This window comes from Phocoena phocoena, chromosome 20 (assembly GCF_963924675.1).
Source record: "Phocoena phocoena chromosome 20, mPhoPho1.1, whole genome shotgun sequence".
NCBI classification, from domain to species: Eukaryota; Metazoa; Chordata; class Mammalia; order Artiodactyla; family Phocoenidae; genus Phocoena; species Phocoena phocoena.
Window position 1 is genome coordinate 11,103,163 of NC_089238.1, and position 27,645 is coordinate 11,130,807.

General features: G+C 49.8%; 1 protein-coding gene across 1 annotated transcript; it reads right to left on the minus strand.

The window, feature by feature from the left end:
• Positions 1 to 13,565: 13,565 nt before the first annotated feature.
• CD177 (CD177 molecule) lies at positions 13,566 to 20,818 on the minus strand. The gene is given in 9 exon segments (XM_065898309.1): positions 13,566 to 13,828; positions 14,090 to 14,224; positions 14,362 to 14,547; positions 15,271 to 15,411; positions 19,001 to 19,117; positions 19,258 to 19,398; positions 20,134 to 20,316; positions 20,561 to 20,725; positions 20,773 to 20,818. Coding segments are annotated over 9 exon segments (1,377 nt in total).
• Between the last annotated feature and the right edge of the window lie 6,827 nt (positions 20,819 to 27,645).

The window sequence follows — 27,645 nt, forward strand, 5'->3', positions numbered from 1 at the left end:
ACTTTTCATGTGCTAATTAACTATCTGTATACCTTTATTAGCAAAGTGTCGTTCAAATCACTGACCCATTTAAACCTGGGTTATTTGACATGAAAGGATGCTCAACATCATTAATCATTAGAGAAATGCAAATCAAAACTACAATGAGGTATCACCTCACACCGGTCAGAATGGCCATCATCAAAAAGTCTACAAACAATAAATGCTTTAGAGGGTGTGGAGAAAAGGGAAGCCTCTTGCACTGTTGGTGGGAATGTAAATTGATACAGCCACTATGGAGAACAGTATGGAGATTCCTTAAAAATCTAAAAGTAGAACTACCATGTGACCCAGCAATCCCACTACTGGGCATATACCCTGAGAAAACCATAATTCGAAAAGAGTCATGTACCACAATGTTCATCGCAGCACTATTTACAATAGCCAGGATGTGGAAGCAACCTAAGTGTCCATCGACAGATGAATGGATAAAGACGATGTGGCACATATATACAATGGAATATTACTCAGCCATAAAAAGAAATGAAATTGAGTTATTTGTAGTGATGTGGATGGACCTAGAATCTGTCATACAGAGTGAAGTAAGTCAGAAAGAGAAAAACAAATACTGTATGCTAACACATATATATGGAATCTAAAAAAAAAAAAAAGGTTCTGATGAACCTAGGGGCAGGACAGGAATAAAGGTACAGACATAAAGAATGGACTTGAGGACAGGGGGAGGGGGAAGGGTAAGCTGGGACGAAGTGAGAGAGTAGCATTGACATATATACACTACCAAATGTAAAACAGATAGCTGGTGGGAAGCAGCCGCATAGCACAGGGAGATCAGCTCGGTGCTTTGTGACCGCCTAGAGGGGTGGGATAGGGAGGGTGGGAGGGAGACGCAAGAAGGAGGGGATAGGGGGATATATGTATACATATAGCTGATTCATTTTGTTTACAGCAGAAACTAACACAACGCTGTAAAGCAATTATACTCCAATAAAGGTGTTAAAAAGAAAATGGAGTTATTTGCCATCTTATTATTGCATTATAAGAATGCTTCATGTTTTCAGTATACGTGTTGCAAGTATTTTCTTTCAGTCTGGGACTTGTCTTTTTACTGTTAAGAAAATGGTATCTTTTGAAGAGAAGAAGTTTTTCATTTTGAGAAAGCCCAATTTATCAGTTTTTTTCATGACTCATGTTTTTTGGTGTTCAGTATAAAAATGTCACTTACCCTAAGGTCACAAAATATTTTTTTGCTATGTTTTTTTCTAGAAGATTTATCATTTTGCCTTTGCATTTAGGTTTATGATCCATTTTGAGTTCATTTTTGTGAATGGTGTGAGGTAAGAATTGAGGTTTATTTTCTCCCTAAATCCACCAGTTCTAGAATCCTTTGTAGAAAAGATTGTCCTTTCTCATTAAATTACTTTCATACCCTTAGATGAAAATCAATTGATCATATGCATATACATTTCTGGACTCTACTCTGTTCTATTTAACATATACATCTAGATAATACCACACTCTGTTGATCACTGTATTTTTTTAAATTTTATTTATTTATTTTTGGCTGCGTTGGGTCTTCGTTGCTACACGAGGGCTTTCTCTAGTTGCAGTGAGCTGAGGGGGGGCTACTCTTCGTTGCAGTGCACGGGCTTCTCACTGTGGTGGCTTCTCTTGTTGCGGAGCGTGGGCTCTAAGTGCACGGGCTTCAGTAGTTGTGGCACGTGGGCTCAGTAGTTGTGGCGCATGGGTTTAGTTGCTCCGCAGTATGTGGGATCTTCCCGGACCAGGGCTCGAACCCGTGTCCCCTGCACTGGCAGGCAGATTCTTAACCACTGCGCCACCAGGGAAGTCCCAGATCACTGTGTTTCTGTAGTAGCCTTAAAATCAGATAGTGTAAATCCTCCAACTTTCTTCTACTTTTGTAAAACTGTCTTAGCTATTATAGGGCCTTTCCACTTCATCATAAATTTTAGAATCAGCTTGTCAGCCACTACAAAAGGCTTGCTAAACTTTTGATTGGAATTAGAATTTTATTTTAATTGATTTGAATTGCATTGAATATGTACGTCAATGTGGCAGAATTGATATCGTCACAATATTGAGTCCTCCAATCCATGAACATGATATCTCTCTTCACTCATCTAACACTTCGTTCACTTCTGTTTAGCTATACTCACTAGATTTCAGTGTACAAGTCTTCCACATATTTTGTTAAATTTATTATTTGATATTTTATGTGTGTAGATGCCTTTGCAAGTGGTATTTTTAAATACTTCACTTTCCAGTTGTTCATTGCTAATATATAGGAATATTTAAGAGTATAGAATAGAGAATAATATAGAATAGTTAAGCTCTGTTAACATGGGTATAGGATAGACTTTACTCTAGGGCTGGTTTAGCTCTACTCATAAATTATAACTTTTCTGGGGTCTCCACTGAATGTCCTATGTGTTCAACAAGGTCTCTCTGCCTGGTTTATTGAAATTGGAATGTTTTCTCTTTCCGTGTGAGCTTTGGACATTGTTCCATATATAGCCCCCTGGAAGGTTATTTTAAGTTTGTTTGCACGCAAACTCACAAGCTTAAATAAGGGGTTTTATCTCTATTCTAAATTGCCTGTATCTGCTCACTTAACCCTGATCAGGGAGACACGGCATTTTTATTTGTGTGTTTTAAATTAATTTTTGGCATTGTGAAGATGGCCCTAACCCACCTCTACATAAAGTAACCCTAAGCGGGCATTTTAACGAGAGTTAGTGTGGGTTTAAAATGTTAATTATTGATGTAAATAAAGTAAATCTTCCTTTGGGTTCAGTTTTTGGTTTTTTTTTGTTTTTTTTTTTTGCGGTACGCGGGCCTCTCACTGTTGTGGCCTCTCCCGTTGCGGAGCACAGGCTCCGGACGCGCAGGCTCAGCGGCCATGGCTCACCGGCCCAGCCACTCCGTGGCATGTGGGATCTTCCCAGACCAGGGCACGAACTTGTGTCCCCTGCATCGGCAGGCGGACTCCCAACCACTGCGCCACCAGGGAAGCCCTGGGTTCAGTTTTTAAAGGCATCAGTAACTCAGTAAAGATTCTTAATAGTGACAGTGACAAAGAGGTGAAAGGGGAGTCGATGAATTCATTCACCTTTGCCCTCAAGTAATTAAGATCCCAAAGTGGTCAGAGGTTCTTTGACTGAATGAAGTGTTCTCAGGTCCCTGAAACTCAGGGAGCCGAAGAGAATTCTGCAAAATGCCAGGCCTCTGTGTCAAGAGACAGCTACAGAAAACAGAACCACCTCTTCATCTGAAAATCTGTTATAGGTGATGTATGGGGCAGGTTGTTTAATGGCTACAAATTCCTCCCATCCCTTTTTAAGTGTCTTTGCTGCTCTTGCCATCCAAAGGCAGAGTCTTGTTTCTCCATCCCTTAACGCTAGGTGGCGCCACGTGACTTGTTTTGGCCAATGGGACATTAGCAAACACGAAGCGCTTGCACATTGGGGTTTCCCCTGTTTTGCTGCCTGGAGACCATCGCTTAAAGAAACATGGATTAACACTGGGCACGAGAAACCACATAGAGAGGCCTAGCTCACAACCAGCACCAACCGGCCCGGTTCTAGTTGATGACCCATAGAATTGTGAACAGATCAAATGGCTGTTGTTTTAAGTGACCATTTGTGATGGTTTGGAAGGTATCAGTAGATAACTCACATAATACGTTGTCGCAAACCCGTGTCCGTTTGTGGCTAGACCTGCGGAAAATAGCGTTAAAGAAAAATCTCATGTGACAAATCTCAGATGTGACCACTGAATGTTATTCTTGCTAGCGAGGCCGAGCTATTGGACAGGTTGGGTGGAAGTCAAATAGAATGGTTTAAAAGGAAGTACAGATAGGAGCTTCTATTCAACTTAAGCCTGAATTTGGCATTAAAAATTAGCAATCGGTTCTTGGCTGGGGTCATAACATAAATTTGAGTTTCCTAATTAATCTTTCTCATTGGAAAGTTTTTAAGAGGTACAGGGGATTCCCTGGTGGTCCAGTGGTTAGGACTAGGTGCTTTCACTGCCGAGGACCTGGGTTTGATCCCTGGAGGGGGAACTAAGATTCCGCAAGCCTCGCCCGTTTGGCCAAAAAAAAGGTACAAAAAGTCAGACCAAATATATGCCTCTGGTCACCTGAGCTGTACAGTTTGTCTCATCTGATTGGTCAGCGGCTGGTGCACATCATAGGAAAATTTTGTCTTTTGTATACCTGGCTCCAGTTTCTTATTTTGTGTTAGCTTTCAGTGGCCCGCACCCATTGCTTTTTCTTTTACCACTGTTCTTCCACCAGGAGAATCCAGCCTTCTTGTATCTTGGGAACTGTAAGTGTTGGTCATCTTGGGTGACTTCTCAAGCCATAATAGGGAGACCCACGGTGCCGATGGCGTCAGTGCTCACACACCACACACCTTGGATACTGAGGTACACATGCTTTGGGCAGTGACCAAACTTGGTCCCCTGCTCACACACCCAGAGGTGAGGGCTCCCTGACAGGTTCAGATCTGGAAGGGAGGATAAGAATCTATTCTTTAAGAATCGAGAGCTCAGGGGATCCTTGAGGGCTCTCAGGGCAGGGTATGGCCAAGCCCACGTGTGCATACTCCCCGGCTCTCTCTGGGGTGTGCGCAGTGCTGTGCTGGGACTAACTCCACCCGGTTCATGAGAGCCAATGTTGACATTTTCAGGAATTTTGCAAGCCAGTTGCTAAACGCAGCCACTATTAAAAATTAAATTATGTCAACTTACAACTAAATTATATTAAAACAAAGGTAACAAATACTCAAAAATCGTCACTTCCTAAATTATCGTTCTACATTTCACTATTATCTATGTTCTGTTTATAGATTATAGATATTATATTTGTATAGTAGAAATAATGGTTGTTCATGGGCATTTCTTCCCAACTCCACGGGCAGGGACATCGTGGTAGCTTGAAATCAGCCACAGTGGGAGTATTTATACTATGGGCATTGGCAAATGCTACAGATCAGAGCTTTTATTTCTCCCTTCAGGGAAGCAGTTGTTCAACATTTACCAGCACACCACGAGTGTGCATGGCCTTGTGTTCAAGCGTAGATTTATGTAAAAGGGAGCTCTCTCCCCCTGTTTCATTATTGAGCCTTTTCATACCAGTTATACATCTATGAAGTGCATGGCACCCCCTAGATGTAGAGCATTTGTGCAATGCACAGCATGACCTCTGCAATGGTCACGGTGGTCCTGACTCTTTGTTATATGTTGTCACAGTGATATGTTTAAAATACATGAGGGAGTTCCCTGGTGGCCTAGTGGTTAGGATTCTGGGCTTTCACTGCTGGACCCAGATTCAGTAGCTGGTCAGGGAACTGAGATCCTGCAAGCCATGCAGCGCAGCACCCCCCAAAAAGGTTAAAAAAAATAAAATGATTACTCCCAACTCCTGCACAATCCTTTGTGGTTTCCCTGGATCCAACCTTAACAGTTGTAAGCAGTACTTCCTTTAATAAATTCTACTCAAGTTACCCAGTTTGGGGATACCATTCATTTCCTGCTGGGACCCTGACCAACTCAGTAATTAGAATAAGCAGTGTCACCCAGAAAGAGACCAACAAAACTGTATTCTGGGATTAGGTTTCCACCACAGGGAAACCCACACAGAGAGAACCACCTTGATGGGGCACAGGTGAGACGAGGCCTATGGAAATTTCACATTTGCTCAAATTGTTGCCGAGTCCAAGCTCGCTCTGCTTGCCGCACAACGGGCCAGTACATCAGAGACGAGGTATTGAGGCAAGGAATACAACTTTATTTGGAAAGCCAGGAGACTGAGAAGATGGTGGACTAGGGTCCCCCCAAAAACCATCTTATCAGGGTCTGGATGAGGCAGGAGATAGATGGGCTCCTGGGGAGACATTTACAACTGGCCTCTTGTTCACACTTCCTGGGGTGAGAAGAAGATGGGCTCCAGGCGAGACATTCATTCCCAGCCCCCTGTTTACATTTCCTGAAGCAAGAGACAAACGGGCTCCAGGACTACATATTTATGACGGGACCCCTGTCTATTTCGAGATCTGCACCTCAATATAAAAACCAGCAACAGAAATAGGGTAAATAACTAGACATTGGACATTTTTATGGCAGGGACAGAGTGGGACTAAACCCTGTTAAAAGATCAAGAGGGGCTTCCCTGGTGGCGCAGTGGTTGAGAATCTGCCTGCTCATGCAGGGGACACGGGTTCGAGCCCTGATCTGGGAAGATCCCACGTGCCGCGGAGCAACTAGGCCCGTGAGCCACAACTACTGAGCCTGCGCGTCTGGAGCCTGTGCTCTGCAACAAGAGAGGCCGCGACAGTGAGAGGCCCGCGCACCGCGATGAGGAGTGGCCCCTGCTCTCCGCAACTAGAGAAAGCCCTCGCACAGAAACGAAGACCCCACACAGCCAAAAATAAATAAATAAATTTTAAAAAACAAACTAATTTGACTTATTAAAAAAAAGAAAAAGATCAAGAGGTCATACATTTCCCATCCTCGGGGCAAGGGAAACATTGCACATGCGCAGAAGGGCTCCTTGGGGGTCAAAAAGGAGGAGGCACCACCCCATAATATGTGATGCTAAGGCTGTCCACCGGCCTCTGGGCTGTAATCCATCTGGGAAAAAAGTTGTGCACTCGTGTTGGGGAGGGTCCTAGGACAGGTCAGGTGTGGAAAAAGAAACCAGATAATTGGCCAGAGGGTAAACAGAGACCCGGAAGAACTGCCCTGTATAAGTGACTTAACCGCGTCTCTACTGCGCTCCTCCTCATTGGGGGGATGTCCACACCCTTTCTTTCTGGGTGTGCATCTCTGCCTTGCTTCTGTCTTAACTAAATAGTTTCTCTGTGTGCTCTCCCACCTGTTGTTGTGCTATGTCTCTAATAATAAACGTTGTACCTGTGTTTACAGTTTTTGCCTCCGTGAGATATGCATTTTTCACTGAGGGCAAGAGCCAGGGGGTGTGGTGGCTAGGATTCCTGGTTTCATCCAGGCAACCCAGGTTCAATTCCTGGGCAGGGAATTAAGATCTCGCTTCACACCACCACTCACAGCTGCCTCTCCGAGATCTTGGATGCCAGTTTCTTTTATAGAATCAGAGAGGGAAGTAAAGTAAAAAGGCAGAATAGAGAGGGAGAGGCGGGGAGGAAGTAAAGTAAAAAGGGCCATCAATCTTGCAAAACATCTCCTGGAATGGCCATCCTTGGGGAGAGGACGTGTTAATTTCTTTCTTGCAGCCATTTACAGGTGGGTAGTGTTCCCTGAGGCAGGCCATTATGTATGATTATAATAACAAAAGCAAGGAAAAGCAAAGCCTAAAGTCAAAGAAACAGATCTAACTTGGAGTGAAAATTGGCTCTTCCCTGTTACAAGATTATCACTGGTGGTAATGGTGAAAGAAGTGCAGGTGGAGAGCAAGGTATTGGGAGTCGATGTGGGTGTGGTACTTTGTTACTATGGCAGCAGTGGTGCCGAGGTTGATTGTGGTCAGCTGGTTCCTACGGATGACCCTAGAGAGCAACTGAAAGATGAGACTGTCCAAATGGAAATGTGATGGACACTCAGAAAGCTCCCTTAGCAGAGCGTCCCTTGTTTCCTGTAGTCACAGGGCACATACGGCTGAGGACAAGGCCCAAAGTCTGAGTGAAAGTGTTACAGAGTTGCACTGCCAGGTAAATGTTCAACCCTGCCACTTTGTGCTAAGGAAAAGGCGCTGGGGGAGAAGACAGTGTGACCCTCATACATGGGACAGGGTCCCCTTATAGGGGACTGCTTCTCCTCCAGACCCACAAGAGTGAATTTCCAACGTCGTCCAGAGAAGCACGGGGCTTGGTCCGGCATGGGCATGCCACACACTGAGAGCGTTACAGGACCTCACCAGTCTGTACTGGCAGGAGTCCAGGAGCATGTGTGTGAACAGACTCTGTGCCGGTTATCCATCTATTGCCTCTCAGCTCCAGATCCACTCTTCATTGCCCTGCTGGATCTTGCAAGCATTTTTCATCGTCTTCCTGGCACAATGTTAGGCTTTGCCAGTAGAGGGAGCTAAACGGACACTGCAGGAGGGAGAGCTTGTCTTCCAGCCCCAGGTATAGAGGTTGCTTCCCAGATCTGCTTGCTATTCTCTTATCTTTTAAAGTTCTCTTTACCCTTCTTTACCCGTTAGTAACCCATCCCCTCTTAATCCTCATCCCCTGTTACTAGTTAATGATTTTCTTTCTTTTTTTTTTTTTGGTTACGCCGAGGTATCTTACTTCCCCGACTGGGGACTGAACCCAGTGCCCCCTGCAGTGGAAGCACGGAGTCCTGACCCCCTGACCACTGGGCCGCCAGGGAATTCATTAATGATTCTTTATATTAACTGGGTTCGATCCCTGGTCGGGGAACTAAGATCCCGCATGCCACGTGGCCAAAACACCCAAAAACCAAAACCAAAATACTTTCCCCTGGGCTTCCCTGGTGGCGCAGTGGTTGAGAGTCCGCCTGCCGATGCTAGGGGACACGGGTTCGCGCCCCGGTCCGGGAAGATCCCACATGCCGCGGAGCGACTGGGCCCGTGAGCCATGGCCGCTGGGCCTGCGCGTTTGGAGCCTGTGCTCTGCAACGGGAGAGGCCACAGCAGTCAGAAGCCCGCGTACCGCAAAAACAAAACAAAACAAAAAAAACAAAACGTTCCCCTTTAAAATTGGTGCGTGGTTCCTGATGCCTGCCTGGACCCTGGCTGATACACGTTCTAAGGGTGTGAGACCAGATAGGACCAGGAGAAAGGTTTCATGGGGCCAAGTTCTTTCACATGGGATATAGGATTGCAGGTGTGGGTTCAAGCATCTGGGAATATCATTATGATCCTGCTAGGTTAGTGAGTTCCTGTCTGGACTCAATGCTAGAACTTCTGCAGCGTATTGGAGAGAAACAGAGTCCCAAGTTTGGGGATCAGGGGAAGCTGGAAACAGTCCATCTTGTGCAGCCTCCTCAGTCACCTCCTTATCCTGTCCCATGGGAAGGCATCGGAGGAGGGCACATCGAGAGCGCTGTGGTGGCAGAAGAACCTCTGAGGCAGAAGCTGCTTATGGGAAGGCTGGAAAAAGGGGATTTGGGAGCCGCCAGGTGGTGTCACTGGGTGTGCAGGACAACGTGGCCCCAACCACTGGGACAAGCCACAGAGCAAAAATGTCATCAGAGTGTTTTGACAGGTGGGGATCCATGGCAAAAGCTAAATGACTGGGGGTCCCTAAAGGTGCAGGGAATCTTCTAGCTCTGACGGGAAGAGATCTTAGGTCACCATGACAGGGACTTCTTATCCAATTCCCAGACAAAGCCAGTTCGTAGACCTGGAACCCCGTGAATGAGCAAGGAGGCCGGGCCCGTTTGAGAAGGACCCTGCAGTGTAACCATGGGTGTAGGCGGTGAATCTTCCCCCAACACCAGAAAGACTGGTTGCGGGGGGCGGGGGGGGCGTGCATGTATCTGGAGGACTTGGGTGCTGGTCAAAGGGAAATAAATGCTCAGACCTTGTGAGGATTACTTGGATGATAGCTCTGGATGGATGCTTATTGCCACCGTGAGCCAGGTGAGGGTGTAGACAGACTTTCGGCTCAAGTCCCTTTCCCAGTGGGCTCCAGAGGACCACAGACTCATCCTGTTATTTATGTCATCCTAGAATGTATAATAGGAACAGGTAACTGGAAAAGCCCTCACATAGGTTCCCTGACCCATGGAGTGAGGGCTGTTATGGTAAGAAAGACCGCCTGGTGCTCCTGAAACTATTATCACGCCCACCAAGATGGTAAATCAGAAGCTATAATGCACCCGTGGGGGAATTTCTGAGATTAATGCCAACACCACAGCATGAGAGACGCAGGGACCTAGGTGGCTATCGCATCTCGGTCTAGAGCATGACGACAGTTTCTGGCAAATATAAGTGGCAATGATAATTGCAGCTACGGTTCTGGTTGTGGTTTCTTACAGATCTAACAATTCGTTGTTCTGTATTCGTTGGCAGAGATAATCAGAAGCATTTATATTTCAGGGACAAGAGGACACCTTCACTTTCTGGCCTCATGTCTTGGTCAACTCTCCTCCCCTCTTGTCCCGGAGGGACCTTGATCGTCTGATTTTCTACAGAACATCACACTGGTCCACTTCATCGATGAATTTATGTTATTTAATCAGACAGTGAACAAGTCGCAGGCGCCCTTGATGATAACACACGTGTGCCACAGGGTGGAGGATAAACTGTGCGTCATTTACTCCCCATCCCATCACACTGGTGTAAGTCCTCGGGGACTATAGGTCTGGGGCATGTCTCAATATTCCTTCTAAACTCAGAGACAATTTGCTACACCTTGTGTGGCTCCCTTTACAAAAAAGATCAGTCCTTTAGGAGTTGGCTGGGGGGGTGTAGCACATTTTGACATCCTACTCCTACTCATTTGTGAGGGAACCCATAAGATGGCCAGTTTTGACTGGATCCTAGAGCAGGAAAGGACTCTGATGCAGGTTCAGACCGGAAACCTAGCTGCTCTGAACCTCGGGTCATCTGACCCAAGAGACCCAATGTCCCTGAAAGTTTCTGTGACATAAAGAGATAATAGGATATTCATAGCGCAGAGCCTCGGGGTTTTGGAGCAAAGGTATGTCTTCTTCTGCAAATAACTAACCTCCATCTGGGAACAGCTCCTGGCTTATTGCTGGGACCCAGTAAAGTTTGAGTACCTGACCATGGGACACCAAGAGCGTGGTGACCTGAGCTGCAAATCACATACTGGGTGTAGTCAAGTTACCAAACCATGACGTTGGGCACGTACAGTAGCATCTGCCATCCGTGGAGAAGGTGTGTATGAGGTCAGGGCACAGGTGGACGCCCCAGCAGGATGGCACCCGCTTCTCCTGCCTCTTCCCCCACCCACACCTATGAGCTCATGGGGATTCCTTGGGATCTGTTTACAGGGGGATTGAAGGCACAGACTACGTGTACGGATAGATCTGGAGCGTGGGCTGGCGCCAGGCAGAAGTGGGTAGCGGCTGTGTTAGCACTTGCACGTGTGGTCCTGAAAGAGCGATGCAAGGAAATCCCTCAGGCGGCAAAACTTCAGGGGTCCACTCGTGGGAGGGAGAGAGGTCCTCAGGTCCACTTCGGCATGGACCCGTGGTGAGCCATTTGGTGAAGGACTTGGTAAGAAGAAAGGTATCAGATGAAGACGGGGGGATATGTGTAAGGTCCTCTGGGGATGGGCACAGAGTGTGAAGATGTTCACGTCCCACACGAATGCCCACCAGAACCCATGCCCTGAGCATGGGTACCCTTGGTATCCTGTGGACAGTGTCAGGCGGCTTCTCTCCCATCAGTGCTTGCACACTGGGCCCAGGTGCAAAGTGGCCATGTGGGCGGTGGAGGCTCCACATGCTAACGACAAATGGGCTAACTCTCCCCGAGGTGACCTGGCTGTTGACTGTACTCAGTGCCCAAACCAACAGAGGCAGAGGCCAACTCTAAGCCTGTTACGGCGTCTTTCTACAGCAGGACCACCCAGGACATACCCCACCCTCGAGCGGACTGAGCTCTCTCCCCACAGGGATAAATACACACTGTGGGTTCTGAGTTGCCTTCCTCGTACCCAGTGCTGCTGTCAACCCTGCCATTTGGGAACTTAGAAGATGTCTGTTCTATTGCTACAGTATCCCATGAAGTATCGCTTCCAGCTAGAGGACATATTTTAAGGCAAAGGAAGTGAGGCAATTAACTCCCATCCATGGAGCTCACTGATCTTCCAGGTGCCCCACTACACAGAGACAGTTGACTTATCGGAAGGGTGGAATGGCCGTGATGGTTGATGAGGGCACCGGGTGAGAGGAGGTACCCTGCCACCCAACAGGAGATGCTGTATGTCTTGAACCAGTGGCCAGTCTATCGTGTCACCTCTCCCAGAGCCAGAATGCAGGGGTCCATGAATCAGGGGAGGATAAGGGAGTGTCCCCTCCCACTAGTACACCTAACAACCCGCTTAAAGAATTTTTGCTCCTGGTCTCTGTGACCTTGGGCTTGGTGTGGGTGAGGAACCCCATCAGAGCTCTAATCAATCGGAAGCCAGGACTGCCCCCATTTTGTGCTCCTTGCGCTGCTGAAACAACAGGCAGAGACGAGGGCCACTCTGCTGATGGCCAGAGGGAACCTGACCACCAGAGGGAGGCTGGGTTGCTGGATCAAGGAAGACTATGTTTGGAAGCCAGGGGACGCGTTGGCGGTAATATCTCCTTGGCCGGTGGCCCTGTTCAGCAGAAAGCGGCCAAGAGCCAATAAAGACAAGACCATTGAACACTTACTTCCCTTAAGAATGAAGATTTGTGTCACACCAATTGTCCCGAGGAGGTGTTGGCAGGTGGTAAGAGAACGTAGAATGGGTGGTAGGAGAGGGCAGCTCTGATCACCACCAGCTACACAGTCAGGACCTTTTCATCTTCGTTACATGCTGTTTTTCCCCATCTTCCTCTCACTGTGGTACATGAAGAACTGGTTGTCTAACGCTGTGGGTGTGTGACCCATTATCGTTAGCACAATATGGTAACGGATGGGAGTTGTGTCTTCTGTATTGAGGACTCTGATTTTCATCGGGACAAGGGAAAGGGGTGACTGTGCTGGACACTTTCTGTTTCCTTCTTCAAATTCACTCTCTCAGCTTCTTCCCCTGCCCTGCGCTGTGGGGACTGTCAGTGGGATCTCCTGCCTTCCAGGTGGGTTCAGTCAATGGGGAGACCCAACAGGAGACCAGAGGGCGGACACTGAGTGAGGTGGGGGTATTAATTCCCCAGCTCCCTCCCTGTATGTCGCTGCGGGCTGGATGGGTTTTCAGCCTGGGATCAGAGATCCTGTCAGGCAGCGTTCTGTAAACACCACCCGCTCCAGATCCTAGTAATGGTCATGACTTCTCCTCAGTGTTTCAGGCCCAGGATGATAACAGCCCCAATGATATCAGCCTCAGGAAACCGTGCAAAGCCTCTTGTTTCTCTGCTTCACACAGACCCTTAAGTTATTCAAGTGGGGTGAGCCCGCTGTTGGCGCTGAGGCCCTGGCTACTGGGATAGAAGCCTCATTGGTCCCGGTGCACCTTCACCTCCCAAGTCATGGCGATGCCCAAATGCTTTTACTTGCGGCAAGCTGAAGACTCTGCCGCCGCCCAGTGGGGACGTGGACCAGATCAGTAAAGGACAGCCTGAGATGGTCAATCTGTTACCGGATTCCTCTCCTCCCTCATGCCAGATCTCTGGGAACCCTCCCCTCCCCTCACTTAGGGAAACCCCAGCATCTGGGGGAAAGGACAATGTCTTTATTATCACACACACGGGGCCACTGCTTGAATGTCCACCCTCCCGCAGGGCAAGTTCAGCTGCTCCGAGGCCCCGTCATCAGGTCATACAGTACGTGAGGTGGGTGTGGGTGATAACTTGTGTAGAGGACTGGGAAATAATTCCGTGTCCAAGGCTGTTTAGTTATGAGGTCAGAGGGAGGGTTTGGGCTAGGGGGTCAGCAAGGCCTAAGAATCATGGGGAAATGGGGTCAGCAGGGAGGGCGCCCCACACCAAAGGGCTAGGGATAGTCCCAGCCCTGCCACCCAAGCCAGGTAGGGGGCAGGGGCAGCTCCATCTGGCACTAGGGTAGGGGCAGCTCCACCTGGCACTATAGCCTCATCATGGTCCTCAATCACAGAAAAGACCCCGATATTCTGGGTACCGTTCAATAAGGAGCTGGAAGGTTGGGCCACGCAGCCCTGGATGTCCACTGGGGAGCTCAGCCCACCTGGAGAGCGAATATGAGTCAGAGAGGGCTCAGGTTTCCTCAGCTTAAATTCCTAAACCCTAGGAGTCCTAGACCCTCCCCCCGTCAGACCAAGAGACTAGGCTCTTAGGCCCCTCCTCCCTCCGACCTAGAAAATCTGGGTCCCCAGCCCCCTCCACCCTCAAACGCATAAGCCAGGGTCTCAAGCACCCTCCCACCTCAGGACCAGTGAATTGAGGCCCCCAGCCCCTTCATCCTTGGGACCTGACCTTCAGCACTCACCTCCCCTGAGAGCAATGTAACCCTGGTAACAATGACTGGTGCCCTTAGGACACATCACAGTATCAGAGTTTTGTGTGCAGGATCCAAAGACGGACAGACAGGTGGGACACTGCAGGTCTCCCGGGGCAGGGGCAGCTGGGGAGCAGAGAGAAAGTTGGGGGCGCACAGCTCTGCTCTTAGCTCTTAGCCACCCTCCTTGAGCCCCAGAGTGTATCTCTGGGGCCCCATCTCTCCCCACCCCCGGCCCCACCCAGCCCGCTGGGGTCCCACACCTGGACGAGGGAGGGAGTTCAACAGGACACTGCTGCTGGCAGCCGAGTTGCACTTGTCGGAAGTGCAGAACCGGGCAAAGGAGGCGACGAGCACTCCGGGCGGCCCCGAGTGTATGGAGATAGCCTGAGAATCCTGTGTCCTGGCCTTGCTGCAGCCTTTGCTCCCCACCAGGAGCGATCTGAGTCCTGAGGGGTGACAGAGTGAAAGCTGGGTGGGGGGACGGGAGACTTGGAAGGCGGCAGAGCCAGGGGTTCCTCGGTGCACAGCAGGCAGAGGCGGGATGCGGGTCCTCTGAGGACGGGAGCACAAGTCCCGGTGAGTGCACGGGGAAGACCGGGGCCAGAGCCTGGGTCCTCCCCCAGCTCTGCCACCTCTCAGTTCTCGCTCAAATGTCACCTTTTCACTAGAGCATCCTCAGAGAGCAAATTACCACCTTTACCTCACTCTCCCTACCTCCTTTCCCTGCTGGATTAATTTCCATAGCTCTTACCTCCATAGGCATATCTTACTCTTTTTTTTTTTTTTTTTCTGCTTCCCCACTGGCACGTAAAGTGGCAAGAAGGCAGATGCGATGGGATCTACAGCACCTAAAACAGTGCCTGGCACACAACGGGCAGCTCATTAGACCTTGAATACAGCCACTGAGGTTGCTCTGTGCCAGCTCTCTCAACCCTTTGCCTGGACTACCGGATACAGCCTAGTGACCACGCAGCAGGGTAGGTACTATGATTGCCATCACCTCGCCCCCTTGGTTTCAGAAGGGGAAAACAAGGTGCAGAAAGAGGGAGAATTGGGTTTAGAACTGCAAGCGTGAGGGGAACCTGGCAGGAGATTCAGGGCACAGAATCCAGGGCAGCGAGACGCAGGACCCCGTGCGGGGGTCTTGCCCTCTTGGGCAGCCCACACACCTACATCTATGAGCAGAAGCGTCTCCTGACACACCTCCCCACGATTACACAGCTGCTCCGAATTCGCGGACCACGTGACAGGTTCCTGAGTCAGGTCTTGAGAAGTCCGAAGCATGACCCCCCGATGACAGGTCAGCATAGCTGCGGAGAAGGAATGACCAGGGTCTGGGTGATTCAGGGGCCTGCCTGGTCCTGCGCTTGGGAAGATGGTCACGTTCTTGACTCACCCTCCAAGCCATCTAGCCGCTGGGTGCCTCAACTTCAGGTTAGCAGGGACACAGGAAGTCCAAGCCCCACCCCCAGTTTTTTCCCCTGTTCTTGCTGGAACATCGCAGGGGCTTTTCCCAACCCCCCTTGGGGACGGCTGCTCCTCCCTTTTGGTGTGAGAGAGATGGATGGCTCTTCCTTAGCAAGAGCCAATCTCTACTTCCCTCTCTGGGCCTCAGGGTCCTTATCTGGAAAATAAGGAGGGCAGCCTGACACCGCAGATTTCTTTTAACTGAGAAGCCCTATGTTCCAAACAAAAATACTCAGACGCTTCGTGCGCACTGAACACTTAACTGAGGTGCCCGGCTGCCATGACGACTTTCCAGGGGTTAACCCCTTTAAGCCTCCCAAGGAGCTCGCCTCGCCTGGATTGCCTCATTTCCTCCTGGCCCCCTGGCCCCCGCCCTGCACCAAGCAGGTGGTGTTATCCTCGTCATCCCCATTTTCTTTTCTTTTCTTGTTTTAAATATCTTTATTCCCCTTGATCACTCTGCTGGAGCCACACTGGCCTCTGGATTCTTCCTTGAACACATGGCAGGCACATACCACCCCAGGGCCTTTGTATACTCTGCGACCCCTGACTGTCTGGGGTTATCTCCTCCTCCCTGAACTTGGTGAAAGAGGCTCAAAGAGGTGTAATCCTCAAAAGCTGGTTCAGCGGCAGAGCCCAGACAGAAACCCACGTCTTTCTGATTCACACGCTAAGCCCTTAAAGGCTGTGCTCTCCCTGACTGTGCGACCCACTGCTCTCACTGGGACCACCATCCTATTCCTTAGGGGGAGAGTCAAGGCTGTTAAAATCCCAGCCCTTTGGTTCTTCTTTAGTATGGGCTGCTGCGGTGGTCCATTTTGCACCCAGTCCTGGCAACCAGTCCTCTCCTTCCCCCATGCCTTCCAGAAGCTGTTCTATCTCCCTGAGATGCTCTTCTGTCCTCCACTTACTCCCTGACATCTCACTGTCCCCCATCTTCTCATGCCTGGCCTTGCCGATGCCCAATAGACATTTGCTAAACTACCAAACTGAACTTAACCAGGGCAGACAAATGCACCGTCCAAGATCTGGCTCTGATGCTGAAAGCCAGCAGAATATGGACATATATTAGGGATATCCGTTTGTGGCCTAATGGCTGTGTTTTATGTGACGTGTGTGGTTTGGGAGCGTACGTATATGGGATGTGTGTAGATGTGTAGTGGGTATGTGGGGTGTGTGGGGTAGTATGGGAATGTGTGAAATGTGTATGGTGTGTGTATGCTACGTGATGTGTGTGTACAGTGTGTTGGTGAGGTATGCGGTATATGTTTGTTGCATGGGTGTGGCGTGGTGTGTGTCCTGTGTACCTGTGTTTTGTTTGTGTGTGCTGTCCGCGGCATGTGAAGTGTGGTCTGTGTGCTGGGTGTGGCATGTGCTCTATGTAGTGCGTGAAGTCTGTGGTGTGTGAGGTTTAGGGAGGCCCGTGTGCGGTATGTGAGGTGTGGTGTGTACTTGGCACAGTGTGTGTCTGTGTCTCCTGAGTGTGTTGTGTGCGTTACGGTGTGTGGTGTGTGTGGCGCGCATCTGATCTGTTTTGGAAACGCCTTCTGAATTATGAATGTTACCTAGTCCCAGAGACGAAGGCCAGATCAGTAAACCAGCATTAATGAGAAGGAAAGATTCAGACTCTGTCCTCCTCTGCTCAATGCCCTTCCACAGCTCCACTGCCCTCAGCAGAAAGGCCAGCTCCTCAGTCTGGCTGGGCAGACACCTGACCCACCACCAGGACCCCCCCCCCCCCGCCTACCTCTCGGCTCCCCCAACAATATCCATTCCCAAGACACAGCAGGGCATTTCCTGCCTCCTTGGCCTGGCACCCGCTGTTCCTTCTGCTTGGCCCACACTCACCTTGTCCACCTGGAAAACTTGTGATCACCCACCACCCCCAGCTGCACCCCATCCTCTCGATGAGCCCCTCCTCAGGCAGAGCCGAGGGACCCCTCTTCAAACCAGCGGGCTGCCCCCACCTCCAAGCCGTTTCCTCTGCCTGTTCGTGTCCTTTTCCTCTTCTGTGAATAAACTGTAGCTCATCTTTAAGACACGGCTCATAGGTCACTTCCTCTGTGAAGCCCTCCCTGATTCGCCCTTCCCAGGACATCAGTATCATCCTTCTCTGAGGACCCCCCAGACCCACTTCCATGACAGCCCTGTGACCATCTGTGTCTGCGATGTCTCCCTTCTCGGTCCTGGAAGCCCTTTAGGGCAGGGCCAGGGTCTGAGTCCTCTGGGGTCTCCACAGACCTTGGAATCCTGTACAAACTCACGTCAGCAAACGCATCCTGGGTGCCCATCCTCAGCCAGCCCTTGTGCTGCCCGAGGCTGGAAGCCTGGCGTCAGTGACATCTAGGCTCTGTCCTCAAGGCTCCCAGTCCAGCCAGAGAGATCCAAACAATAGGAACGTTTGCTGAACCCACTCAACTCTCTCCCTGAAGCTCGGACAGGGAAGACCCTTCTCCCACTTTCCTAAGACCCCACTCCCCACCTCGCCATGGCAGGTGCTTCACAGCAAGACACTCTAGGCCACTCTCATCCACCGGTGTTCGGTTTGGCTGGGTTTCCATGGGGAAGTGGGGACCCTCCCCGTGTCCCCGTCTGGCTCTTACTTTTCCTGTCACACCTGAAGCACCCTTGATATCCTCTCTGATCTTTTTTCTCTGCAGCATGGCTGCTGGGGTGCTCCAGTACCGTGGGTGGGGGATGGGTGAGGGTGGTCAAGGGGAAGTGGAAGACCCAGGGTTACCCAAGGTCCAGGGTGTGGAGAAGTAGAATTGGAAGCAGCAAGTCACGCCCAGCAAGGAAACCAGCCGGCACACCTGCACTCATTTCTGCAGCCAATGGACAGAGTGGCACGCGAGGCAGCCCACCCTCTCTGCCCCTCTGGCCTTCCTCCCTGCTCCCCTGCCCCTCTCCCACCTGGACAGGCCCAGCATCATTTAAAACACCCACCAGGGGCTGCCCTGGTGGCACAGTGGTTGAGAGTCCGCCTGCCGATGTAGGGGACGCGGGTTCGTGCCCCGGTCCGGGAAGATCCCACGTGCCGCGGAGCGGCTGGGCCCGTAAGCCATGGCCGCTGAACCTGCGCGTCCGGAGCCTGTGCCCCGCGGCGGGAGGGGCCACAGCAGTGAGAGGCCCGCGTACCGCAAAAAAACAAAAACAAATAAAACACCCACCAGTGGATTCCTGTCCTACAGATATGTCCCCTGGACCACGCACCCTCTGTCTCCCCTTAAGCTGGACACCTCTTGCTGGCATCCCCACCTGAAGCGCCTACTGGGAGAACCCCTTACATCACATCTGCCTGAGTGAGTAATAAATATCTGAGTGACGTGACGCTGGCTTCGGTGGGATGTGCTTGGATGTCTGCCTTTCACAGGGTCATCGTGGCCCGAGGCCGCGGCACAGGGCATTTGGTCTTGTGGGTATGACACTCACCTTCAGAATCACAGGTCTCCTGCAGACTGATGGGCCCGATTTCCCGAGTCCCATTAAGCAGGTTGCAGCCTGTTTGGGAGATGCACCCCTGGACTCTCAGATGGGTGGAGCGGTTCTCTGTGGAAAGTGAGAGGAGGGGAGAGAGGGAGACACTGCTGCTGGGACCATCCATCCCTCATGCGGGAGGCGCAGCTCTGGGAAGCCAGGCCCACCCTCCTCCGGGTCCCAGACCTCAGCTCCCTTTCCTCCCCAGAGACTCAGATCTTGGTCCGGCTCACCAGCACTGAGCAGGAGGTGCCCGCTGTAGCAGTGTGTGCTCTCGGCGGGGCAGGTCAGCTCTGCTGCCGACCGGCAGCTTTGGGCAGACAAGCAGACTGGACACCGCACAGACCCCAGGGCTGGGGAGGTGACAGAGAAAGGGAGGCAGGACTGAGAAGGCTCTGAATTCAGACCATGTGCCTTCCCTCCACCCTTCCCCCATTTTGCTGGTCCCCAAGAATCAATTCCCTAGTGTCCCCCAAATGTGCCCTCCTCAAGCTCTTCTCATGAAGACCTGGGGTGCAGGGCATTTGGAACATGAGCTAGAGAGACAGCAAGGTTGAGGAGGGGACGTGAGATCTGGGAAGGGGCGTCTGGGACTGAGCACAGGAGGTGGTACGAGTCGGGGAGCGGTGCCCGGGGAGGACCCAGTGGCTTCAGCCACAAGTCCCACTAAACAGTCCAAGAAGACAAGACGCCCATGTCCACAAAAGATGCCAAAGAGTAGAGAAATGCAGAACACAGCCCCAAACACGATTTACGGTCTCAGACAGAAAAAGACAGTGGGAAGTCACAGGCCTGTTTCACTTAGGAGGAGGAAATGCCAGAACCCTGACTAGAACACGCGTGGACCAAATCCAGCGGGATGGAAAGAAGGAGCTGGCACCAGGTCAGGGCCGGAGCCAGAGTCGGAGGTGGGTGGTTGAACATGGGAAAAGCGGTCCAGTTTTCTGCTCCGGGACTGTTAGAAGAAGCTGTGCTGGGGAAGGTGGGCAGGGAGGGATTCTAAAGGAGCATCCCCAGCGGGCTCACCCCAACACCTCAGCCCCATGGCTTCCCTCCTCCCAAACACCCTCCTCCTCTCCCTCCGGCACCTGGGGGTGGGTGCGGGGCCCAGAGAGGGAGGCTGGTGGACAGATGGTTGCACAAGTCCTCCCGGCACACCCGGGTGTAGGAGGCAATGGACAGGCCGGGGCCTGCCCTGTGCTGGGTGATGAGGTCCTCGTGATCGGCTGCCTGGGTGCAGCCCTTGATGAGCACCACGTACACCTGGGGTCCTGGACCAAGAGAGAGAGACGGGCCAGGGTGAGGTCATGACTAGCGGGTGGATGTGCCTCGTGCTCTGGGGTGAGAGGCTGCAGAGCAGGACACTGAGTAGCCGAGGAGGGAACAGCTCCTGGTACTGCGGGGAGCAGGCTTTCGAATTTGTACACAGAATATGCCGGTAGGAGCGGAGGCAATAGGAGTGTCTCTGCACAGGAGAGGGTGGGAGTCGGGCGGGGGCCCACGGGCCCTCCTTACCGTTCTCCATCAGCATCAGAACATCCTGGCAGCTCCAGCCTTCCTCACAGTGCTTCTGGCTAGTCGTCCACTGGAGGGGCAGTTCTGATGCATTCATCACGGACACCAGTGTCCCCCAGTAGCAGGTCAGGGCCTGCACTCCTGAGATGGGAAGAGCCAATCAGTCTTAGCTTATCCTCCAGAGTCCCCTCCCGTCTGAGGTCCTCACTCACGGGGCACGGTGATGCCCAGGAGGGCCAGCAGCAGGAAAGGGCTCATGATCGGGGCAGCTGGAACCCTCACTCCTGCTCTCTCCTCCTTTTTATATCTCGCCTCACTCAAGACAGTCCAGGAAAGGGGTGGGGAGGGGAGGGACTTGCTAAATGCGGCCTGGGCCTCCGTCTGAGTCTCAACACCTTAAAGGCAGCAGGGGTGGGGAAGGGTGGGGGCTGGAGGGTTGGCGAGTGAGGTCGAGGGAGAGTCTGGGTCCTCCCTCCTTCCCCAGATCCAGGAGTCTGGGCCCCCAGTCCCTCCACAGTTAGAGATGGAGGCATCCTGGCTCCTAGACCAGGTCCCCAGCCCTCTTTCCTCCAGAGCCCAGCTGTGGGGGTCCCCACCCACATCCTGTTTCAGGACAGTTTGTGAAGGCGGTTTCCTCATCTCATAGCAACTTGGCCACCTTCTGGCCCCAAGTGAGGAAATGGCCCAAGTGCCCCTGAAGACACTCTGAGGTGAGTCTTGTCTGGTCGTTACGCTCTCCCTGTCCTAATCTCTGCCCTCCTGCTACTTCCCTTTTCTTTCTCTTTCCTTTCTATACTGCTGTCCTTTTTATTCTCTTTTTCACTTACTTCCCTCATGCTTTCTCTTCTTCTACTGTTCTCTCCCCTCCCAGCACAACACAGGCCCTAGAATCTCCATCTCCCCGCCACCCAGGAGGGAGCTGAGGAATGGTGGGGTGGGGGGAGCGGTAGAGACTGAATCTCTATCAAAGAATTAGGATATTCCTCAGCAAAGCAAAGTGTCTTTGCCAGAAATAGATGGAACAGTGGTGTGCTAGAAGACCAGCTTTTCAGGAAAACCGCATCAACAAACCCTGCCTCGGAACATCGCCTATTTCTATGGTGTAAATACTCCTACCATGTCTGATTTTAAGCTACTAATCATTTAACAGCCAGCTCGCAAAATTCCTAAATATTTGACAATCGGTTTTTGCAAGCCTGCACAAACTAGCTCTAGCATGCTGGGTGGGAGGGAGACAGGGAAGAATCAGGGGTGTCTGTCGGTGGCTGCTGAGGCCAGATGTGGGTGTGTGAGAAAGGGGAAAGGGAGAAAAGAGTGAGAATAGGGCCTCCCTGGTGGCGCAGTGGTTGGGAGTCTGCCTGCCGATGCAGGGAACACGGGTTCGTGCCCCGGTCCGGGAGGATCCCACATGCCGCGGAGGGGCTGGGCCCGTGAGTCATGGCCGCCCAGCCTGTGTGTCTGGAGCCTGTGCTCCGCAAGGGGAGAGGCCACAACAGTAAGAGGCCCACATACAGCAAAAAAAAAAAAAAAAAAAAAAAATTGAGACTAATAGTAGAGGACAAAGAGAAATGAACATGAAACTTGCAATTATATGTTTATTTCAACATCTTTATACATTGTATTTTTCTTTGTTTGCAAGTTTAAAATTTGCTCCATGTACAGAGGCACGTTCCTCTCATCTCCCACTGTGTCTCCACTATTAACATGGAATAGCATAGGTGCTCAATAAATATTTATGGAAGGATGGAAGGAAAGGAGGGAGAGGAGGGAAGGAGGGAGGGAGGAAGGAAGGAAGGAAGGAAGGATGTAACAGTGCCATCACCACATTTGTCTAGGTTGTGCACTAAAGAAACATCACCCCCTCCCCAGTGATCCACATTGTTGCTGTGTGAATGGCACCCTCTGGAGTTGTGTGTGGCCTGACTCAATGTCCTTGGAAGAAGAGAAGGAAGGGTGGGCAAAGAGGCACATAAGGTCATAGGCCTCAATTAAATGTCTGATTTTAGTCAACAGATATTTACCAGGCTAGAGTCTGTGTCTGGTACTGTCCTAATTTCTGGGGAATCAGGAAGACCAATAAGAATGAAGCCACTGTTTTTGTTGAACTCACAGTCTAGAGAGAGAGACAGACACTAAACAAATACATGAGCACCAAAAAAAAAAAAAAACAAATGGTGCTGGGTGCTGGGCAGAGAGTGAAAACCAGGTGATGTGAAAGTGAGTGACTGAGCTGGGATCAGGGAGGGCCTCCCTGAGGAGGTGACATTTGAGCTGAAAGCAGAATGAAAAGAAAAAGCTTGCCGTGGAAAGACAGGCAGGAAAAGCATTCCAGGCAGAGGTGAAAGCAGGTACAAAGGCCCTGAGGTGCGATCTAGCTTGGCTTATGTGAAGGTTAGAAAGAAAGCAAATGGCTAGACTATGGTGGGTAAGAGGGAGAGTGATAGAAGATGAGGGAGGAAAGGCTGGCAGGGGCCCAGCAACATATGACTAAGTTGGGTTATTAAGGCAACCTTTCTGGGAGTCGGTATATTTCCAGTGACTTATGCAAAGTCTGGATGTGGGGCTGTTTAGCAAAAAGTCTGACAGTCCTCGGTGTGTAAAACTGTTTGCTACCAGACCGGATTCTGTTGCTCCCTGATTGTGTAGCCTTGGGTCACTTACTTCCCCTCTCTGAACTTCATCATCCTCTCCTGTAAAGTAGTTGTAATGGTTACCTGCACCTCATGGGTTGTGGTGAGGATTAATATCTGTATATAACCCAAAGTAGGTTCTCAACAAAAGATAAAAATAGTTAATGTTATGAGCCTTTACTCTGTTCCAACCCTAGTCCAAGCACGTTTTTGTTTTTTTTTTTGCGGTACACGGGCCTCTCACTGTTGTGGCCTCTCCCGTTGTGGAGCACAGGCTCCGGACGTGCAGGCTCAGCGGCCATGGCTCACGGGCCCAGCCGCTCCGCAGCATGTGGGATCTTCCCGGACCGGGACACAAACCGGTGTCCCCTGCATCGGCAGGTGGACTCTCAACCACTGCGCCACCAGGGAAGCCCCCAAGCACTTTTTGTTTCAACTCATTGAATTGTGACTCATACCCTGAGGGAGATTCTATTAATAGCTTGATTTTATAGTTAAAGAAACTGAGCCCCAAAGGAGTTAAATAACTTGCCCAAGGTCATACAATGTGGCAGAGATAACTGCCCACCAAAGATCCATGCTCCCTTCAGGGTGTAAAGATGTTACTACGTGGCAACTGCCTAGCCAGGGCAATTACATTTCCCAGCCTCCCTTGCCTCTAAGTGAACCATGTGACTAGCTAGTCCCCACCAATGGAATGTGGGCAGAAATGACTGGTACCACTTTTGAACCTCAGTGGTTACAAAGCAGGAGTGCCACCTCCTTCCTCAAATACTCCATCAAGTAAATGTGATACAAGTGAGAAATAAACATCTATTATGTTAAACCACAGAAATTTAGTTTGATAATATACCTGTTTCAGCTACTAGAATTTTTTAATACACACAGCCAGGAAGTGCTTTCCTTGGGATGGATGTCCTAGAAGAAGAGCCTGAGACAGATTCTTCTTGTGCTAAGTGCTCCAAGGCATCCACTTGTAGCATTACCAGTACTGGTTCTTTTCTTTTCCCTACCCTTCCTTTTCCTTCCCTTCCCTTCTCATTCCTTTCCTCTCCCTATTAAGAGCAACAATTGCAACTATTCCTTGTGCCTCTTGTAGAAAAGGATCTAGAAACTAAAAGAGGGAAAGGAGCTTGCCAAGACCTCTGTTTCAGGCTCTGGTTGAGCTAAAATCAGTTCTGGGCCCCTCAGTCCACACTTTGGCCGATTCATTCTGCTTTCTCCTTCAGAGCTGGCCAATGGGTTCAGCAGGTATGAGAAGCCCGGGTCATGCCAGAATGTGCTTCGATATTTACCTATGAGGACAAAGCAGACCCTCTAGCACTTGGGTGGGGCTTCTTCCATATTTATTTCCAACAAAGACACTTTCTCTGCCCCGAGACTCCCTGAATGCTGTGAGGAACAAGTACATCCCCTCTGGGTCTCTACAACCTAGGTTTGTCTGTTTCTGCAGGATGAGGGTCATTTTAGTTGTTGATGACAGTATTCTACGTGAGTGACATTGCGTCTTTTCTACTGCATCACATCCAGAGGTTCGTAATGTCAGTTTGTTGCGTTATTGGCTAATTGTGTGAACATCCCAGTCTCCACCAATAAGACCCTTCTATTTCCTTGTACACACCATTTCCAGAGAATCTTCCCTTATCGACACAGATTACACTTGGGTCGAGCTTCTCCACCTGCCCTGCGCTGCCTGTTATGCAAAGCCCTTCCACTCGGGTGGCTCATCCCTCAGAGCTGATACTATTAACCCACCTCATGAAGCGGGAAACAGCCCTGACAAGGGAGAATGAGCGCTTGAGTCACGGAGTCAGGAAATGGTGGCAGCATCCGGGAGCCCGGGCGTTCCCAGCAACCTGCACTCTGTCCCACTGCACCAAAGCTTCCCGAAGATGGTCGAGTCATCTGAATGACATACTTCCAGTCTCATCTGCCGAGCAACCAGTTTTCTCCAGCAAAGAAAAATTATTCGTATGGCAAAACAATTCACATTCAGATTACGGTATAGGACCTTATGTTATAAAGAGGAGGGATCCGTAGCATGTGATGAAAAGTTACACTTAAATATCTTTATCGGCCTTTCTGTACTCACCAGAGGAACAAAAACAAGTAAAAATCGAATACAGCTACTGGCATTGACTCCTGTCAATATCCTCCAGCGCTGGAGGCACGGTGGATAGATTAACCCTTTGGAAGCCAATCTCGCACTAAACCTTCCAAGTCCTAGGAAAAAATATATTCCTAGTGTGTGAGGAGAAGGGGAGCTGTGATACCTGGAAATTGTGAGCTTTTAGTAAAGAGGCTGAGATTCTAGGCCAGACATTGTTTCACTCTGATCTGAACAATTTACTTCCTCTCTCTTGCCTTCAGTCTCCTCCTAAGTAAAATGAGGCATGGTTTTCAGTCTTTTCATCACACAGGAAGAAGAAACAGGGAAGGATAAAGTCCAACACTGCAGCGGCAGGACTAACATCTTAGTGTTTACAGCACTGCGGAGAAAGCCATCTTTCCTAGAAGCCACCAAGCAACGTACGACCACAGTGGTTTGAGCTGAGAATGCACTCACCTTCATCAGTAACATCAGTTGTCAGGCAAAAATCTTTCAAGATAATTCCACTTGACTTCACGTTAATTGAAGTAATATAGAAATGGAATGGAATTGTTGAGTCACATGGTAGGCATATGCTTAAGTTTTTTTGCGGAGCACAGGCTCCGGACGCGCAGGCTCAACGGCCATGGCTCACGGGCCCAGCCGCTCTGCGGCATGTGGAATCTTCCCGGACCGGGGCACGAACTCGCATCCCCTGCATCGGCAGGCGGACTCCCAACCGCTGCGCCACCAGGGAAGCCCTATGCTTAAGTTTTTAAGAAACTGTCAGACTGTTTTCCAAAGGGGTTGTGCCATTTTACGTTCCCCACCAGCAGTGTGTGAGAGGTTCCAGTTTCTCCACATCCTTGCCAACACTTGGTATAATCATTCTTTTCCCGTTTAGCCATTCTAAGAGTTCCATGGTGGTATCTCATTGTAGCTTCTTTTTTTCATTGTAGCTTTATTTTGTATTTTTCTAGTGACTAATGCTATCGAGCCTCTTTCCACGTGCTTATTCACCATCCATGTATCTTCGTTGGTGAAGTGCCTGTTCAAACATTTTGCCCATTTTTTTATTGTCTTCTAATTGAGTTGTAAGCACTCTGTATATTCTAGTTGCAAATCCTTTGTTAAACAGATGTTTTGCAATAGCTTTCCCAGAAATAAAGGCATATGAGGCATATGTCCAAATAAAGACACGCGAAGACATATGAATGTTAATAGTAGCTTTATTTGTAATGGCCCCAAACTGTGAAACAATGCAACCAAACTGGGATATAACCACACCGTGAAATATTACTCAGCCGTAAATAGGAATGAGCTATTGATACATGCAAAAATTTGAATATGAACTTCAAAATGATTCTGCCTAGTATATTTATGAGGTTCATCCATGTTGTAGCATGTATCAGTGCATCATTCTTTTTTGTGATTGAATACTATTCCAATGTATGTTTATACCAGAATTTTTATCCATTGACCCATTGATAGACATTTGGGCCATTTCCACCTTTTGGCTATTGTGAACAGTGCTGCTATAACATGTGTACATGTATTTGTTTGAGTATCAGTTTTCAATTTTTTTGAGTATATACCTAGGAGTGGAAGAAACCAGACACAAAAAGTCACATACTGTATGATTCATTTATATGAAATATTCAGAATAAGTAAATCCATAGAGACATAATTGGTGGTTTGCAGGGGTTGGGGGCTGGGGGAATGGAGGGCAACCTCTTAATGGGTACAGAGTTTTATTTGGAAGTGATGAAAGTGTTTTAGAACTAGATAGAGGTGGTGGTCATACAACATTGCGACTGCATGAAATGCCACGGAATTGTTCACTTTAAAATGGTTTATTTTATGTTATGTGACTTTCATCTCAGTAAAAAAATTATACTGAATGAAAGAAGCCAGATGAAAAAAGAGAACATACTATAACATTCCATTTATATAAATTCTAGGAAGTGCAAACTAATCTATTGTAAGTGAAAGAAGGTAAATGATTGCCTGGGTACTGGGGGGGTGGGGGGTGCCGAGTGCAGAGGGAGGGATTACAAAGGCTCGTGTGGAAACTTGTGGGTGGAATGGATACGTTCACTGTCTCAACTATGGTGTGTGTGTGCCACACTTATGGAGTGTGTATGCACATCAAAACTCATTATACTGTGTACTTTAAATACGTGTGGTTTCTTGCCTGTCCATTATACCTCAGTAGAGCTGTAATCAAGGCTTGATGTTATGGATTGCCTGTGTAGTCAGGCGGAGAGAATATTGTTCCTCTATTACTGCTACTTCCAAATAGGTAGACCCTGGATGTGTGCCCACGGGTGTGCGATAATAATGACTGTTGGCCTTTATGTGGCCCT